Raw genomic sequence first — 19,997 nt, 5'->3', positions numbered from 1 at the left:
ACAGACACATTATAAACGAGTTAGCAGTCAGGTCTGTCACAACATCAATGTGCACAGCTTGGGAGGCAAAACATACAAAAACCACGACATACATCTTGACCGGGGCTCTGCCACGAATTCCCATCGAGACATGTATTGAACCACAAAAGCCCACTCTGCTCACTTCAAATGGCCGACAGCCATGTAATCGGTCAGCGGGCAAATTTCTCATTATTTGGGTTGCTAGGATTGGTTTATACCTAAAGCAATGCACACACTGTCGCACCACTGCGCTACAAGCTTGTTGCGCATTGACAATCCAAACTTGTTGGCAAAGAATGCTAACGAGCGCACGTGGACCAGCGTGGCAATTAGTGCGATGTAAATACTGCAAGTATAACATCACGAATCGGCATCCCTTTGGCATAAGCAATGGAAATTTAGCATTATGAGGCAATGATGCCTTAAGCAAGCGACCGTCAACTCGTACCAAATTCAATTGACGATTTCCCGTTCGAAATGGACAAATAAATGGATTTAATTTTTGATACGAAGACTGCAGGATCGACTGTTTAGCTTTGAGATCTCGTCTGCAAAAGCTGTGTGTTGTACTACAACTATGTGGACAACTGCCAAAAACGCAAACTCTAATTCAGCTACTGTTGGCACAAGTGACGAGTTTGTATTTGTTTTTCCGTTGATGAACCGGAAAACGTAGCATATAATGCGGAGAATCTTAAGGTATGACGACGAATTTTCAATAAGATCCATGAAGGGATTTGAGCACTCATCGGCCACGATGAAAGCCGTCGCGTTCTTCTGCTTCTCCAGCGTTGACTGCTCTTTGGTCAACTCGATATGAGAATACGAAGCCAAAGGGAACAATCTAGTTTTAAGAATCGCGGACCCTTAAACCAGTGCGAATCAGTCAATTCGGCCGTGGTGCAGCCACGCGAAGCCAGATCTGCTGGGTTATCTGCTGTCGGAGCATGACGCCAAAATCCATCACAAGTAAGCTCTTGAATATTTGCAACTCTATTTGCCATGAAAATATTCAAATGAGCCGGGTGTGTTTGCTGCCAGTGCAAAACTACTTCCGAATCGGACCAAAAAACGACTCGCTCTATTGGCATATGCAAAAGTTGCCTAACTTTGTCCCACAGCGTCGCTAGATGCTGTGCAGCACAAAGTTCCAATCGCGGAATCAGCAAAGCCATGGATTTGGCATTTTTTATTTTTGAAGACGCCGACGTATTAATTTTAATTTTTTTCTTTTGCTGCTGCTGTCGATGGTGACGTTTTATGCTGCCGCAATTTGAGTGACTTTTGGGTTTTTTCACGTTGGACGCCAATTAAGAAGTTCCTGACGTTGGTGATTATTATGTTCGACCGACTAAGGATATATAATTCAATTAACACAGTGCATTGTTGCACTAATAAAAGACAAGAGCTCGTGTATTCCGAACGGTTTAATATCCAAAAGTCAACTAACTGCTAAGAACATTATTTCTTATAACTAAAGCTAGCCCTGTACCTCAAACATGCTGACACTGCTCCTCGTGCATGGTGTCGCATATCAGCTGCTTACATTGCGGAGCGTTGCACTCTGCAATGACGGTTTTCGTTGTGCAATATCCGCGGACGTTGCTGATCTTGCACGCCAGCTCTGCTATGTCGATTTGGCAACTTCTTTGTCGCTGAGTGGTCGTGTTAACTTATATATGATCAGGGTGACAAGACAAGTCGATATAGCCATGTCCGTCTGTCTGCCTGTCCGTCTATATGAACGCAAGGATCTCAGAAAGTATAAGAGCTAGAATAACCGCAATTCATGTTTATTCGATAACTCCCGTAATTTTTGGAATTTTGTACTCAGCTTTGGCAAATACCTCCAGTTAGTGTTATGAGTCCGTATGCCAAGTTTCTTTACGATATTAATATATTCTCTGCCGAAGTTCTGCACGCAGTTGTTGTTGTTACTGCTGCTTTGACTTATTTCTGTACTGCATTGTACATACATGTATAGACACGATAACGTATATGTATGCTGTTGAAACTGTACATAAACATGTCTTCACTTTTGCATCTTTGTATGTATGGATTGAATAGTTTTTAATTAATTTCCTTTTGTTGTGGGTATTTTACTGTCGGGCTTGCTCGACTGCAGCGTTCGCTCTTGTTTGCATTATTGTCATGTGAAACGTGTGCATATTTTGATATAAAATTAAAGGTGAAGCCAGATCTGCTGGGTTATCTGCTGTCGGAGCATGACGCCAAAATGCATCACAAGTAAGCTCTTGAATATTTGCAACTCTATTTGCCATGAAAGTATTCAAATGAGCCGGGTGTGTTTGCTGCCAGTGCAAAGCTACTTCCGAATCGGACCAAAAAACGACTCGCTCTATTGGCATATGCAAAAGTTGTCTAACTTTGTCCCACAGCGTCGCTAGATGCTGTGCAGCACAAAGTTCCAATCGCGGAATCAGCAAAGCCATGGATTTGGCATTTTTTATTTTTGAAGACGCCGACGTATCGGGGTATGCGAATCGACTCTAGTGCATCAAAAGAGCTACTAATACAAGTCTTTTAATAGATGTCTGGGAATTTGGTCATCCCATAAACATTTTTGAAGCCAAAGCTCCTGAATTAAAATGTTTGCTCGCGTAATTATTGGGCACAGCAGCGTTTTGGTATCCTCCTGATGGGCTATAAGAAGGTCGTCAGACGGCTGAATTTGAAACTGTTCGCTATTTGATGACCATTTGGTGAGCATAAATCCAAATGGCTCTAAAACTGAGTTCGACATATAGCAACTGCAACTCCTCCACAGTTTCTGGACCTGATAGCAGGTCATCCACATAAAAATCGTTGGCCAAAGATTTAGAAGCCAATGGATGCGAATCTGTGTGCATCTTACTTAAATATTTAAGGCATCGAATAGCCAAAAACGGTGCCGAAGCGGTACTTTATGTTAACGTGTTTAGAGTGGTTCATAATAGGTCAAAGAATACATCTGCTCCAAGAAGCAGATCAGTGCGTTACGGCCTAAAAAACTGAGGATCTGCTAGTTCCAGATCTTTTGGCACGTCAACGTTGGCAATTTCAGGTTGGTATGGCGAAATAGTTCGAAGTACATCAAATTCTGTCATCAAATCAAAATTTCTACTACGAGACACAATTGACGTCTGCACAATGTGACGCACTGCAGACTTGCGTTTACCAATGCCAAGCAAATTAATATTTTTTCGCTCTCTTTTAAGTTGCATAGTTTTGCCTAGCTCCTCTGTCATAAAATTTATTTGGGACCCTGAGTCGAGCAAAGCCCTAGAAAAATGTTTGGGGCACGATTGATCCATCGATGAAGCGTGCGGAATTGAAGCCTTGGTTCTCTTGTTTTTTCCAGTCGAAGTTGAGCTGATGACGCATATCCTGGATTTGGTTCCATGCTGCCAATACTATCTCCAGCCCTTTTGTCCGTATCGGTCGTACCAGCCATTCCTGCACCAGGAGCTCAAACGCGTTCAACTCATAGTTGAATAAGTTTACCTCGGGTAAGATAGGATTTGTAGTTCCTTCTTGCTGTGATTGTACAGCTTGTTTATTGTGAATTCTCGACATGTTGCGAGTTGCGTACTCAGTGACTGATCCTGTATCACGGATCACACGTTCGGTAGTGCGAGTCGGCAGGACTATTGTTGTCCTGACGAGCTTAGGTTAAAGGACGTTTGTGGTCCTACTGTTGACCAAGTCGGGATCCAAAGTCACTGGTCGTCCGTTGATAACTTGTATACTGACTTTATTCTTACAATTCATGACTTATATAGCCAAGCTTAAAACTAGCTTATGACTATTTACATCTACCGTTTCTATATATTGGTTTTCCCAATCCCTTCTTAATCGAATGTAGGTTGACACCGTCCAGCTACATAAGCTAATCTGCTGGCGGTTTCACAATAATGATGTGCAAGCATTGATCGTGAGCTTAAGTATGCTGGTGTCAGCATACTAAACAAAGCACTGACAATTAGGTTGACTTTATATATATAAGCCTGTCATTTAGATTTTCTTTTTAGTTGAGAAGGCAATGTTTATACCCTGTTTTCAAAACTGTCAAACGAATATATTATGTAACAGTTTAACTCCAGTACTACACTTCTTTTTATATTTTATATATTTATCTGCATTATTTTTTCAGAAAGCGGAATGCCTGCTTCTGCATTATGTACATCACGTTTAAATTCAAGGTAAGTTTAAATAAATAAATAGTATATCAGATAAGCTTATATTTACCTTAAATTCAAAATGTTGATATATTTTTATACGCCTAAAAACTGGTATTTGGTATTTTTTCTGAGATTTAATGAAGAGTGGAATGCAAGAGTTCAGTGGCCTCTTAAGTAGCATGTACCAAGTTCATTTAATTAAATTAAAAAAAGAGGTAAAGCTAAAATCAATGTGCCTGCTTTGAAATGCTCTGTACATATGTGTAGAATAACTTCCAAAATGAAAAAGTTAGGGAAATTAAAAAAACAAAAAACAAATTTGGATAGATCTTACCGATTTTTTGTTGTCGCTGCTGGTCGTTTACCGGCAGTAAAACGAGCGATCCGAGCGAGATGCGTATCCGATTCTGCGAATCCAATACATTCTCAATCAGTGTGGACAGGCAAAATATATCAGCAGCATAAATTTGCGTAACCAATAATAACCAATAACCAATAAAACCAATATAAGTAATAAAACCAATAATCGATTCAGATGGAGTGCGCTAGCCGAAAATACATGGCATTTACAGTGCCTGGGCGAGGTCTATTTCAATGGCCATTTAATCTGCACCAACCACATTCCAACGGACACTAGACAGTGCCATTGACCTAAATATGACCCGGCGCGTCTTCTCGTACCTTAATGACATAGTCATGGTGAGCAAAACCTTGCACAAACATTTGTGTATGGTGTACCTGCGGATAAATTAGGATATTTCTGAGTTTTTCCGCAATTCTAGACGCTAACTGGGGCATCTGGTGACAGAGGATGGTATCCAGACAGATCTAAAGATGGTGCTGACAATACGTGAGTTGGAACTGATGACGAAATTGAATCATTTCCGGCAGTATATTTGCATGGCACTCACCGAGCTTTTTGAGAAGAGTCAAATATGGCCTTGACAAGGTTAACAACAAGAGGCATTTGAAGGTATCCAACAACAGCTGATATAATGTAGAAGAGTATATTAGGTTTTCGTGAGCTGAAAAATATAACAGGCAGAAGGCGGCGTAGCAGACCCTACAAAGTATATATATTCTTGATCAGCATGACAAGATGAGTCGATATATGTCTGTCTGTGTGTGTGTTCGGATGTCAGTTTGTCCGTATGAACACCTGGATCTCAGAGACTATAAGAGATAGAGACACAACATTTTGCACAAAGATGCCTTATGTGTGTACGCTATACGAGTTTTCATTTTTTTTGATTTTCGGTAACGCTCTTCGAATAATCGCCTATATCTCGCCCTCTCCCCCGCAATTCGTGATTTTCTCTAACTCCCGTAATTCTTCGAATTTCAAACTCAAATTTGCAAATACCCCCTTAGTGATTATGTCTCCGTATGTCGAGTTTTATTATGATAGACCGATTTAACAGGAAGTTATAGCTTGAATATAATTGCTGCCGAAGCGCTGCTCGCAGCTGTTGTTGATGTTGGTGCTTTGGTTGATTGCAAACATTAAGCTTGCAGAGCTCCGCTGAGCGTTTTTAACCGTGTAATTTTATGGGCGTGAAGATCGTCGGTCCACATTCGATTTGCGACCGCTTCGAAGTGGTAGTAGTAATCTACTACTAGCTGGCCATCGGTATACCGATGCTTTCTTTATCTGGAAGGATAGGGACGGAGTATTGTGTCTTGGCAGCTTGTCAGCTTTACAGTTTCCCTCAATGTCCTTGTGTTCTGGGACCCAAACGAGGTCTACCGAGAACTGTGCTGCCATCTCGTGAGAGATCTGCGCCAGTTCTGGACTATTTTTGAGTTTGATATTACTGCACTAAGGGATTTAATAGCCGCTTGGCTATCTGAATAGATGCAGATATTTTTAATTTCTGTGTCTATGCTTGGCATAGTAATGATAGCCTCCCGAATAGCAAGAATTTCCGTCTGGAAAACGCTACAATGGTCTGGAAGTCTGAAGGATTTTTTTATATTAAGTGTTTCACAGTAGACGCCGATGCGGTCGTCTATTTTGGAACCATCAGTGATGGCTGTAAGGGGATGTGGTTGTTTCCTCGCAGTATGTTGGCGTGGCCAGCAACTTCCTCTGGCCACTGCTTAGATTCTGTCATGCGCAGAGAGGCCATGGTGGCGTGTGTCATGCCCATGAGCTGAATAGGGAGAATCGTGTCTAGAATCGTGTTTAGAGCATCACTTGGGGTGGTGCTTAGCGCTCCCGAAATGATAAGTTCAGCCTGTCGTTGAACTTTAATAGTCTTAGTGGGGGTGTATTTTTGATGAGTGTCGGCCACCAAATAGATACTACGGAGAGTAGAATTGGATGAATTATCGCTGAATACATCCAATGGACTACGTAGGGGGTCATAGCCCATTTTAGTCCAATGGATTTTCTACAAGTGTAGAGCGCGATTGTGGCTTTTCTTACTCTGTCCTCAATATTTAGGTTCCATTTCAGCTTTATGCCTAGTATTAAGACTACTACAGTATACTTGGCTGAGTTGCTGAACGCTAACGGGACCCCATTTGGTAAAGGAGGACGGAGGAGTGGAATTTTGTTCTTCCTAGTGTAGTACAAGTTCAGTTTTAATGGGGTTGACGCCAAGGCCACTCGCCTTCACCCATCTTGATAATATGCTAAGGGCATCAGTGCGTTCACATAGTGTACGAGGGAATCTTCCCGGAAATAATATTGCTACGTCATCTGCATAGACAACAACACGGCATTCTCCGATGCCTTCTAAGGATTGTAGCAGTAAGTTTACCGCCACGTTCCATAGGAGGGGTGAAGGCCACCTCCTTGAGGGGTTCCTGGACTCACGTATCTGGATATTGTGGACCACCTCAACGTAGCACTAATACTTAGATCGCTTACTTAAAAGCTGTCTAACTAGTTCTACGAAGCCCGTCGTACGAACCCCATCCACTCCCAGATCGGTGAGTGAGCGTGTCATTGTGTTTGGGGACACGTTGTTAAAGGCGCCTGTCTAAGAAGGGGCATATTCCTTGATGTTGAGAGATTTCTCAATATCTGATATGATAGCATGTAGTGCCGTCTCTGTTGATCTGGCTTTGCCGCGATAGCGCGATAGCTCCGAGAACGGGGCTATGCTACGGAGGTAGAAGCCTAGTAGTCTCTCTAGCGTCTACAATAGGAAGGAGGAGAGACTTATAGGTCGAAAGTCTTTTGGAGTTGTATATGAGGCTATGCCCTGTTTGGGTATAAAAACCACTTTTGATCTTAGCCATGATTCTGGAATGCTTCCGGAAGACGGCGGTATCCCCTGCGCGAAGTAGCTGAGCCGGAATAATATTGTCCGGCCCTGCCGATTTGTATGATTTGAAACTTCTTATAGCCCATCTGATGTTGCTGTAATATAGCAATTCCAGAGGTACTTGGGATGAATCAGTGCTTGGCGTGCTACTGGTTGGTTTTGTGCTTGCGCAGCCGGGAAAGTGGTTATTCAGAAGCAGCTTGATTGACTCTTCACTTGAGGTTGTCCATGACTTGTCCTGCTTCTGTAGATAGCCTTATATGGTGCGAGTTTTTGAAAGTACGTTGCGGCATCGGAGGTGCTTTCGATTTCCAAGCAAAATATTTTGCAAGAGGATCGCTTCGCCTGTCTGAATATGTTCTTGTACTCTGACAGGCTGGTTTTGTAAGCGAGCCTATATATAAGGGTTAAGGTAAAGTCAATCTTGCCAGGGCCTTGAAGGGGGATTTCTGGCAATAGATTCCCTAAGACCTTGGAAAACGACTGCCAATTTGTGCGTCTAGGGTTTCTAGCTACAGTCGGTTTTTCGTTTCCAAGAGATAATTCAAATTGAATATATCTGTGGTCTGACAATGAGTGTTCAGAAAGAACTCTCCATTTCCTAATGCTATTACCTCAGTTTAATTGATATATGTGCAAAATTTGTTTTTGATATTACAGGTATTTTAATAGATGTTTTAATGTTTCGTGTCAACAAATTTTATCTCTTTTACTTTGTGTTGCTTCTCATACATTCGTTTCTTATCAGCTCTTAATCTCAAGTACCGCTAGCATTTAAAAGAATCCCAGGTAATGCATTCATAGCAAATTGATAAATGTGCATTTTATCCTTTTACATTTTAAGTGTAAACCACACTTATTATCTCCAGAAAAAAATTTTAATTGTCAAGAAGATTAGATATTAGCGGCTTAATAACCGTATCGTTGTGCTTTGGCGCTCTTAAAATTAATAATTACTTAAAATACCCCGCAAAAACGAGTTTAGCACAGAAAATAAAATAAATATCAAAACTATTGTTGATTATGGCATTAAAGTCTGTGTTATTACTAAAGCAATAAACTAAACAAGCATCGAAATACCGTCTCAAACTCAAATCGAAATACCGTCTCAAACTCAAATCGAAATACCGTCTCAAACTCAAATCGAAATACCGTCTCAAACTCAAATCGAAATACCGTTGGTGACCGCACTTAACGGCATATTGGAGCTTTGGTAACCACCAAAGTAATGCTGATCCCAATTAAGGGCAGGATTAAAGATGCAAATAAATGGGTATCCAAATCCAAAACCAAAGCTATAGCACCGACATAAAATGACCCTCCTTGTAATTTACGAAAAATACAAATCTTGGGACAGGGAAATCAAAAGGGTCATCTTAAGTGATGAAAAAATATGTAATTTAGACGGTTAGACGGGAACCAAAAGTATTGGCGCGATTTAAGCATACGGATCTCCTGGACAGCGAACTTATACTAATTCAAAATGAGTTAAATGGAGAGGATTGGATATTTCAGCAGGATAACGCCCCAATACACGCTGCACGGTATAGCATGCCGTTTTTCCAGACAAGAAATATCGCCTTAATGCATTGTCCTGCAAAATGTCCGGACTTAAATTTAATTGAGGACCTTTAGGACAGCCTATCAGCCAAAGTTTTTAGGTTTGGAAAACAATTTGACCCTTTAAAAAATGTAAGAGAGGTCATTGTCCAGGAGTAACGAAAAATTGACACAATCGTCGTTCAAAAGTAAATTGTATTCAAATTGTAAATGATAATTAAAATTTGAATTTCTTTTCCTATGCACACATATCAACTTTCTATGAAAAATATCTTTGCGTTAATTAATTATTGATCAAATATTTAAATACTAAATATATTTGTCGTTTTTTAATTATCAATATCTAAACAGTAAAATAGCCTGTACTCTCCACAAAAAGGAAAAATTAAAAAAAAAAAAATTTAAAAAAAATTAAATTATTAAAAAAAATGAATGAATTAATTAATTAAAATAATTAATTAAATTAAATTAAAATACATGTTTATGTTCAGTTTAAACAGCATACATTTACATCACGTACCTATGCGTGTTCATATGCGTGTATGTATGCAGCACAAAGTTGAACAAAAGCAGCAACAACAACAACAGCTGCGGGCAGCGCTGCCGATAGAGCTGCAGGCAGCGCATGAGCAGCGATTTTACTTATGGCTATAACTTTCTTCAGAATTGACCTATCATGATGAAATTTGGCACACGGACACATTAGTACTAACTGGATGTACCTACCAAAATTGATTTTAAAATTCCGAGAATTACGGAAGTTATAAGAAAAAATACGAATTGCGGGGGAGTGGGGGGGTGTATTAGAAAAAATAAACAAACTCGTTCTGCCTAGGGCTTATAGGAACCTTGATACCAATTTTGGTTATCCTAGCTCTTGTACCTACTGAGATCCTTGCGCTCATACAGACAGACGGACAGACGGTCAGACGGACAGACGGACATGGCTATATCGACTCGTCTTCTCATCCTGATCAAGAATATATATACTTTGTGGGGTCTGCCACGCCTCCTTCTGTGTGTTACATACATGCGCACAAAACTAGTATAGCCTTTCACCCTTTGGGTACAGGCTATAAAAAAAATGTTGAAAATTAAATTATTAAAAAAAATGAATGAATTAATTAATTAATTAAATTAAATTAGAATACATGTTTATGTTCAGTTTTAACAGCATACATTTACATCACGTACCTATGCGTGTTTATATGCGTGTATGTATGCAGCACAAAGTTGAACCAAAGCAGCAACAACAACAACAGCTGCGGGCAGCGCTGCCGACAGAGCTGCAGGCAGCGCATGAGCAGCGATTTTACTTATGGCTATAACTTTCTTCAGAATTGACCTATCATGATGAAATTTGGCACACGGACACATTAGTACTAACTGGATGTACCTACCAAAATTTCAAAATTCCGAAAAATTACGGAAGTTATAAGAAAAAACACGAATTGCGGGGGAGTGGGGGGGTGTATCAGAAAAAATAAACAAACTCGATCTGCCTAGGGCTTATAGGAACCTTGATACCAATTTTGGTTATCCTAGCTCTTGTACTTACTGAGATCCTTGCGCTCATACAGACAGACGGACAGACGGACAGACAGACAGACGGACATGGCTATATCGACTCGTCTTCTCATCCTGATCAAGAATATATATACTTTGTGGGGTCTGCCACGCCTCCTTCTGTGTGTTACATACATGCGCACAAAACTAGTATAGCCTTTCACCCTTTGGGTACAGGCTATAAAAAAAAAATAAAAGTAAAAATCGAACATTCAAGAGTTCCTAAGAAACTAAGAAAAAAACAAGTTGCGCAGATATAAATTTTAATGAGGTATATAGTCTAGAACCTGGCTACGGTTCTTTACCACAAAAGTAAGATCTAATCCAAAGTTGCAGAGCAATAAATTGGTAGAAAGGATATAGTTAAAAAACTCACCCTTTGCGTTAGTGTCAGTGCTACCCCACTGAGTATGATGAGCGTTTGCGTCGCAACCAATTCGGAGATCAATCTTTCTCCGTTTGCTGTCCTCAATTATCTGCCTCGTCGCTTGGGGAATATTGCCTAGTTCCTCGTATGGCATCTACGCGGAACACACCCTTAGGGGCTTTTGCCTGGTCTCAATACATGTAAGAATAAACAAGGTGTGTTCCGAAGTAAACAGAACTTTTAACTTCTTCTAGCGCCCCTGGTGGCGCTATCTATATGTCGGTGCGTTAGAATCTGCTATCTTTATCGATTGTCTGAGAATTGAGAATTTCATGACATTTCATCGATTGGAAGTGAAGTTATTGCGTTTTAAGTGTCAGTATGTTTGTGTTATCGGTGCGAAAATGAGCTTCGAACAAACAGCCAACATTAAATTTTGTTTTAAAATTGGAAAAACTTTTACCGAAACGTTTCAATTGATGGAACAAGCTTATGGCGATGATTGCCTATCCCGTAGCAGAGTGCACGAGTGGTTTCAACGTTTTCAAAGTGGTCGTGAGGACATAAATGACGATCAACATGTGGGCCAATCAAAATTCGTGATCACCGAAAATTCCATCGAAACTGTGCGTGAATTCATCAAAAATCAGCCGAAATCATCATTGAAATTGATGGAAATGGAATTGAACATCTCCTAAACATCGATTTATCGCATTTCACGGTTTTTTCCGCACAAATTGAATGACGACCAGAAATTGCTCAGAATCGATCGACGCTTGTGACCGATAATTTGACCAAAAATCACATTTTAACCATTAACCACTCGCCATATTCACCTGATATGGCACCGTGCGACTTCTACCTTTTCGGAAAAATGCATTTGCCCATGAAAGGAAAGCGTTATGCAGACGTAGAGGCCATTCAAAAGGCTTGCACCGGCATAATGGCGGCCATACCGGCCAACGAGCTAAAACACTCGTTCGACATACTTTTGGATCGTGCAAAAAGCTGTATTGAAGCAGAAGGAGACTATTTTGAATAAAATAAATTGATTTTGCCGAAAAAACCATTTATGTTTTTTTTTAAAGTCCTGTTTACTTTGGAACACACCTTGTATGTGGTCTTGATGGGATGAATTGGCATCCCCTACCACTCAGCAGTTTAAATAGATGAGAAACAGAAGAAAGGAGTCAGTTGCAGTTCAGGAGTTAGTTGCAGTTCAGGAGTTAGTTGCAGTTCAGATGTCAGTTATCATCGTTCAGCCGTGTGAAGCAGAAGTCGTCTTCACAGAGCAGTCATCGTGTACGCGTGTAATCAGTCGTTCTTTCGCCGTATCGTCCGCAGCAGTTTAAGCACTCAAGCATTGATCGTCGTCTTAAATATCTTTAATTAATACAATTCCAAACCATTTATGCCTTTTTCAAGTAATATAATAAAATATTACATTTGGGACACAATATGTAAAATACACAATTTATGTATACGCAGTAAAAGTACAGTGTGCTCATGAGAAAAGTGGAAGTGAAGCCGAAAGTGATAACGAAGAAGCCTGTTCAAAAGAAAGACGTTAAACCAACACCGTTTTCTTTAGTGCAAAAGGGACGGCTATACAACACACGGTCGAAAAGACACGCCGCAATGAGCGATCAGGAAAAAGGAGAATTGACAGAAGCGCTGTTACCAAGTGTTCAAACTTTAGAAGAAGAAAATATAGTGGCAGACGTAGCATCCGATAGAAAATGAATCGAAAACCGTTAAAAATTCAAAGCGCAGTATTGGAAGGAAGTGGACAAAAGTGATTCCGAAGTAATTGTGGTGAATTTTGCAAAAAACAATTCCAGACTTCGATGGCGAAAGTGTATCAGTTGAACAGTGGTTCGAAAACTTTGAGCTTAACGCAGATGCCTACGGCCTAAACAACAAGCAGAAATTTGTTTAGGCACGTCCAAAATGACATGTACAGCTAAGTTGTTTTTGGACTCTACTACGGTCTATGAGTATGCAGAGCTACGCCGGAACTTTTAGAAAAGTTCAGCCGTAAATATGTTTGTAGTGCAGACGTGTACAAACAATTGGTAGGTAGATCAAATCAAAAAGAAGAGAGTTTCCATGTGTATATGCTTCAGATGAAAGGTATAGCTGCACGGGGCAAGATCGACACAGAATCTATAATCAAATACGTAATGCGAGGTTTAAATTTGCAGACGGATTTTAAATACAACTTGTACCAATGTCAGTCGCTTAAAGAGCTAATAGAAATTATAACATGTACGGAAGTGTAACAGAAACAGAAGAAATATCAAAAAAGTGTTTCAACAAAACAAGACGATAAAAAAAAGGAATGGAAAAAAAGGAAAAATTAAAAAGAAGCATAACTGTTTTAACTGCGGCTCTACAAAACACTTGCGCAAAGATTGTACAGCAGCTGTAATCAAAATGGGCACATGTCGAAGGAATGCCCAAATCAAAAAACAACGTGGTGTACAACGCTAATCAATTAAAACCGCTGCAAATTGTATATGTTAAACTCAACGGGCTGGTTGACACGGGCGCTGATGTCACACTGCTGAAAAGGTCAATCTTTAACAAAATAAAAGATGAGTGGTTGGCCAAGATGAAAACAGTTTTTGAAAGAGCAGCATCCTTCGGCCTTAAACTGAAATGGAAGAAATGCCATTTCTTACAAACCAACATAAATTTTTTGGGTCACACCGTTGAAGCTGGAAGGATTTGGCCCGGAAAAGAAAAAACAAATTCTGTCTGCAAGTTTGCTGTGCCGAACAACGTAAAGAAGTTGCAAGCTTTCCTGGGGCTGACGGGATTATTCCGGAAGTTTATAAGGAACTACTCACAGTTCGCAAAACCCCTAACAAATCTTTTGCGCAAAGACGCTGTTTTTAAATACAGCATGCAGAGCTCCACGTTTTTGAAGCGCTAAAAAACGCAATGACCAACGAACCAGTACTACGAATTTATAGTAGAGAAGCCATACTGGGCATTCCATTTATGATAATTACCGACTGCTTTTAACAGTACGCTGACTAAAAAGGATGTGCCACGAGTGGTAGCGCAATGGGTCGTCTACTTACAGGACTTCCATTTTGAAGTAGAGTACCGCCCTGTCGAACGAATGAAGCATGTGGATTTTCTCAGCCGGTACCCAGAACATGTTATGTTAGCGTCATCGGAGCTCTCGGCGCATGAAAAAAACACAGCAGGATGACACAATGGTTAAAGCCGTTTGTGAGGGCTTTTGTTTAAAGCTGTCAAAGGCGTCGATCTTCTGGTGGTGCCGAAAAAAATTGAGAAGGACATCATCGTCGATGTTCACAATATAGGCCATTTTGCAGTTCAAAAGACGATGCACGCCATTCAGCAGAATTTTTGGGTCCCGCATTTGGAAAGCAAGGTTTCAAATGTAATTGCCAACTGCGTAAAATGTATAATACACAATAAGAAAACCGGAAAGAAGTAAGGTTTCTTATACCATATTGATAAAGGAGTTGTACCGTTAAATACACTTCATATCGATCATCTTAGGCCTATGGACGCCACCGTGAAGTTGAACAAATGCATTTTTGCGTTGGTGGATGGATTTTCCAAATTTGTCTGGCTTTATCCAACCAAAACAACAAGCTGCGATGAAGTTGTCAAAAAACTTACAGATTGGGCAATAGTTTTTGGTAACGCAACACGGATCATAAGTGATCGAGCCGCCGCATTTACAGCCGGCATGTTTGAAGACTACGTAAAGGAGAACGGCAAAGAGCACATTTGCAGTACTACTGCTGTACCTAGAAGCAATGGCCAGATAGAACGCGTCAACCGTTCGGTTTTATCTACCATTTCGAAGCTGTCCTCAGATGAGCCGACTAAATGCCCGAATGTAAGAATATATGTGGTCTAGATGGGATGAATTGGCATCCCCTACCACTCAGCTGTGGACTTATTCAACCAATGCCTGCGAGAAGGAGTATTCTCAGTCAAATGCAAGATGCAAAGGCTCATACTTCTGCCCAAGCTGGGAAAGCCTCCTGAGGAAGCATCGTCCTATAGGCCGATCTGCCTTTTGGACTCACTGAGCAAGACACTAGAAAAATTGATAAGCAACCGCCTGAACTTGGCACTGGAGAGAGCTGGAGGGCTATCACCTAACCAGTATGGCTTTCAGAAGGCACGATTGACCGTAGATGCCAACAGCAGCGTGGTTAACATAGCCCCTGAAGCGACGGCGGGAACGCGTTGGAAAGGAGGCACAAAAAATACTGCCTCATCACCACACTCGGCATACGGAATGCCTTCAATTCCGCTGACTGGGGTCATATCCTGCAGGCCCTAAGGCACTTCTCCGTCCCACAGTACATCCTCGCTATAGTGGAGAGCTACTTTGACGTGAGGACTCTGTCCTATGGCACCGACGAGGGAATTCGCTCTCATCACATATCCCAGGGTGTGCCCCAGGGATCCGTTCTGGGACCGCTCCTGTGGAATGTGATGTATGATGGAGTACTGCGGCTGCATCTACCAAGGGGTGTCCATATTATTGAATTCGCGGACGACGTGGCCGTTTTCACGGTAGCCAAAGATCTGTGTGACGTGGAGGCGACCTGCAGCCATCAGATGGCTGACGGACATGGCTATATCGACTTGTCTTGTCATCCTGATCAATAATATATACTTTGTGGGGTCTGCCACGCCTCCTTCTGTGTGTTACATGTACACTCGCACAAAACTAATATACCCTTGTACCCTTTGGGTACAGGGTATACAAATAAACTTGACCTGCCTAGGGCTTAGAGGAACCTGGATACCAAGTTGGGTAATTCTAGCTTTTGTACATTCTGAGATCCTTGCGCTCATGCAGACGGACGGACAGACGGACATGGCTATATCAACTCGACTTGTCACCTTGATCAAAAATTATACTTTGTGGGGTCTGCCACGCCTCCTTCTGTGTGTTACATACATTCGCACAAAACTAGTATAGCCTTTTACCCTTTGGGTACAGGCTATAAAAATGGGTTGAAAATGCAGATCTATCATACAAACTTGTTTATAATTTGTGTGCATATGTATGTATGTATGTATGTACATATAAACGTATAGACATATGTACATATGTAGATAGATTGGACATTTAGGGCTTGTAGTTTCTGGAATTAAACGCTGTATAATTTGACAACACCATATATCATACTACATGTATGTAAATATGTACATTAAATTCTTGTATAAATGCGCTATCTACCTACTTATGTATGTACACTGCCGCTCAACTGAATAGGTTCAAAGAATGCTGCCTCAATTTCGTCCAATATTTCAGCTTGTACTGCACATAAATTTTTTTAAATTATATGTTGTGAACCTTTATTTTTTTACATTTAATATAGCATAAACACGTAACGGGATTTTTCAAACGGTAGTTGAGGAAATTTTCTTTCGTTTTACATTGCCTAAAAACGCTGCATTTTTTTGGCTCATCAGAATAGGTTCAATTACTTCAGTTTTACTTTGTGATCGACAGCGTGAAGTTAATGGTGTCAACATTTTTATACTCTGTACATGAAATGTACAAGAGTATATTAGGTTTGCGGGAGCTGAAAAATGTAACAGGCAGAAGGAGGCGTGGCAGACCCCACAAAGTATATATATTCTTGATCAGCATGACGAGACGAGTCGATCTAGCCCTGTCTGTCTGTCTGTCCGTCTGTCCGTCCGTATGAACACCTGGATCTCAGAGACTATAAGAGATAGAGACACCAAATTTTGCACAAAGATGCGTTATGTGTGTATTCTATACGAGTTTGTTTTATTTTTTTGATTTTCCCCCCACTTCCCCCCTATGGGGGTTTTCCCGATTTTCCATTCGTATAATCGCCTATATCTCGGAGACTATACGACCTAGGAACAAATTTTAGTCCCAGATGCCTTATGTGAATACGCAGAAAATGTATATTTTGGAATTCCCCTCCCTCCCCCCTCTACCCCGCAAATCGTAACTCCCGTAATTCTTGGAATTTCGAACTAAAATTTTGGAAATACCCCCAGTTGGTTATTATGTGTCCGTATGCCAAATTTCATTATGATAGACCGATTTAACAAGAAGTTATAGCCATAAATATATTTGCTGATGCAGCGCTGCCCGCGGCTGTTGTTGATGTTGCTGTTTGGTTGACTGCGAAAATGCTTACACAGACACGAATAGATGCGCATAGGCATACATACACTCACACAGACGCAATTGCTATGTAAATGTTCAATTATACACCCTTTACGTGAGTTCGAATACCGAGAGAGGTAAAATCGATCAAATTTTTTTTTATTTTCTTAATTTTTTTATTTTCTCAATTTTTTTATTTTCTATAATTATTGTAAACATATGTACAGAGTATTTCAAAGTCGGGACACCCGACTTTAGCTTTTTTACTTGTTTCTAATTGTAATTAGAAGTATTTACCGTTGTTTTTTGGTGGAATGGGTCGCGAGAAACAATTGAATGACTTTGAAAAAGGTCAAATAAAAGGATATCTCAATTCCGGCCTAAATCAGCGCGAAATTGCACTGATAATTGGAATAAGTCAAAATGTTGTTGGTAATTTTGTGCGCAATGAATAATTTTACGGGGAAAATATGAAAGGAGGGTCTCCGCATGCGACAACTCCAGCTGACAGAAGATGAATCCTTAGAACCGCCTCTAATTCCCAACTTTCTGCGGCTAAAATCAGGGAAGAATGCGGTGTAACCGCAAGTTCGGCAACGGTAAAACGGATTATTCGGAGTGCCAAGCATTTGAAGAGACTAAAAATAAAAAGAAAACCACCTCTCAATGACACACGTGAGGCGACACGCTTACGATTTGCCAGAAAGCACATGTCCTGGGACAATCAATGGTAGAAGGTAGTTTTAACGATGGAAATGGCTCTAACTTCTACTATCACGACTTATGAAAGGAAGAATGTGTTTTGAGTCGAAATCACAGTTGTATAGGCGGCGTAATGGTGTGGGGTGCGATTTCGTACTAAGAGACGTGTGAGCTTCAGTTTGTGTCAACAAAAATGAATGCAAATGTGTACAAAACTGTGATCCAAAAGGCATTTCCACATTTTTCTAATATTTTTGGACCGATTCCATGGTTGTTTCAATAAGACAACGGTCCCATTCAAACCGCAAAAGTGGTAAAACAGTGAATCAAGGACCAAAATGTTGAGTTGCTCGAGTGGTCGCCATATTCACCTGACCTAAACACTATCGAAAACGCTTGGGGATTGTTGTTTCGAAAAGTATACGAAGGCGGGCGACAATTTAACGACACTGAGAGCCTAATTGACGCCATACAAAAATCCTGCGCTATTATATCGATTACAGTCCTAGAAAATTATTATAAGTCCTTAAGAGATCGAATCTTTAAAGATATTACAACCTAAGATGGTTGTACTAAATACTAATTTACTCGTAATTAGTTTATTTTTATGTTTTAAGTTATTAAAGCCATGAAAAACGCGTTTATTATTTACTTTTTTATAGCCTGTACCCAAAGGGTAGCTAGGATAACCAAAATTGGTATCAAGGTTCCTATAAGCCCTAGGCAGAACGAGTTTGTTTATTTTTTCTAATACACCCCCCCACTCCCCCGCAATTCGTATTTTTTCTTATAACTTCCGTAATTCTCGGAATTTTAAAATCAATGGTAGGTACATCCAGTTAGTACTAATGTGTCCGTGTGCCAAATTTCATCATGATAGGTCAATTTTAAAAAGGTCTTTGAATTACCTTTAATTTCATATCAAAACATGCACACGTTTCATATAACAATGATGCAAGAAATCAATTTACATAAGTCAACTTTCATAATATACGAAATATTTTAGACCATTAATAATTGGTACGGCAACGATATTTAATAACTAAAGCTGAGTATCATATTTTTATAGCCTGTACCCAAAGAGTAAAAGGCTATACTTGTTTTGTGCGAATGTATGTAACACACAGAAGGAGTCGTGGCAGACCCCACAAAGTATATATATTTTGGATCAGGGTGACAAGCCGAGTCGATATAGCCATGTCCGTCTGTCTGTATGAGCGCAAGGATCTCAGGAAGTAAAAGAGCTAGAATAACCAAACTTTGTATCGAGGTTCCCCTAAGTCCTAGGCAGGTCAAGTTTATTTTTTATAGCCTGTACCCAAAAGGGGAAAGGCTATACTAGTTTTGTGCGCATGTATGTAACACACAGAAGGAGGCGTGGCAGACCCCACAAAGTATATATATTCTTGACTTATATATATTCCTAACTTTCATTATGAAGAGGCTCATAAAGGCCCTTATGTGGTTAATGTTGACAAGACTTGTGAAGTCGGGTTGAGAAAAGCCATAAATCAATTTGAACTCACGGAACTGCTATGTTCCAAGAAGATTGAAGGTATCGACGAGGTAATAAAAATAGGGTATGGCAGGTGCAAAATTATTTGCCATTCGGCTGAAAGTGCGAATGAGCTGGCGTCATTGCAAGTGCTTGCAGACCGTGGTTTTGTGCCTAAAATATTTAGGCATTTCATAGCCAAGGCGGGAATTTTGTTTAATATCCCTACGCATATGTCCAACGAGCTACTGATGGAGCTCTTGTCAGCCGATATTCCAATATCGCAGGTGGAAAGAATTTTCAAAAGAGACTCGAATTCAAAGGATCTTGTCCCCACTATGAGAGTCAAAGTTTGGTTTAAGGGACACCAGCTTCCCAAAGAAATTAAATTTCTTTACACAAAGGTGGAGGTGCACCCTTATATTGAGTTTTGGCAATGCTTCCGTTGCCAGCGCTTCGGCCATATGGCCAAGCATTGCAAGGGAGCCGCGCGGTGCTTCAAATGCGGCATGGAGCACGAGAAGGGAGTCATTTGTTTAGCCATTGCATGCGCAAATTGTAAAGGGGAGCACATGGCTACAGCTCCACAGTGCCCAGCAAGGCAAAAGGCAATACAAAAATGTATAGCGGTAGAAAATCTCTCCAAGCAGGAGATTGGGAAAAAATTTCC

General features: G+C 40.5%; 1 protein-coding gene across 2 annotated transcripts in view; it reads left to right on the top strand.

Annotated features, from left to right (window-relative positions):
* Positions 1 to 19,997, top strand: part of LOC115628197 (tubulin polyglutamylase ttll-4) — a 213,988-nt gene that overhangs the window by 99,016 nt on the left and 94,975 nt on the right. Inside the window, exons 2-3 of one of the 2 annotated variants that reach the window (XM_030524191.1) lie at positions 3,383 to 3,530; positions 4,175 to 4,223. In XM_030524191.1, the coding sequence (XP_030380051.1) occupies positions 4,183 to 4,223 (41 nt within the window). In that variant the 5' untranslated portion in view covers positions 3,383 to 3,530; positions 4,175 to 4,182. The remainder of the gene's footprint in view (positions 1 to 3,382; positions 3,531 to 4,174; positions 4,224 to 19,997) is intronic. The other variant, XM_030524192.1, reaches the window with a different exon arrangement.

Source organism: Scaptodrosophila lebanonensis, unplaced genomic scaffold (assembly GCF_003285725.1).
Source record: "Scaptodrosophila lebanonensis strain 11010-0011.00,11010-0021.00 unplaced genomic scaffold, SlebRS2 tig00000112-arrow-arrow-pilon, whole genome shotgun sequence".
Lineage (NCBI taxonomy): Eukaryota > Metazoa > Arthropoda > Insecta > Diptera > Drosophilidae > Scaptodrosophila > Scaptodrosophila lebanonensis.
Note: the sequence above shows the minus strand (reverse complement) of the source record. Positions and strands in the feature narration are given on the sequence as shown.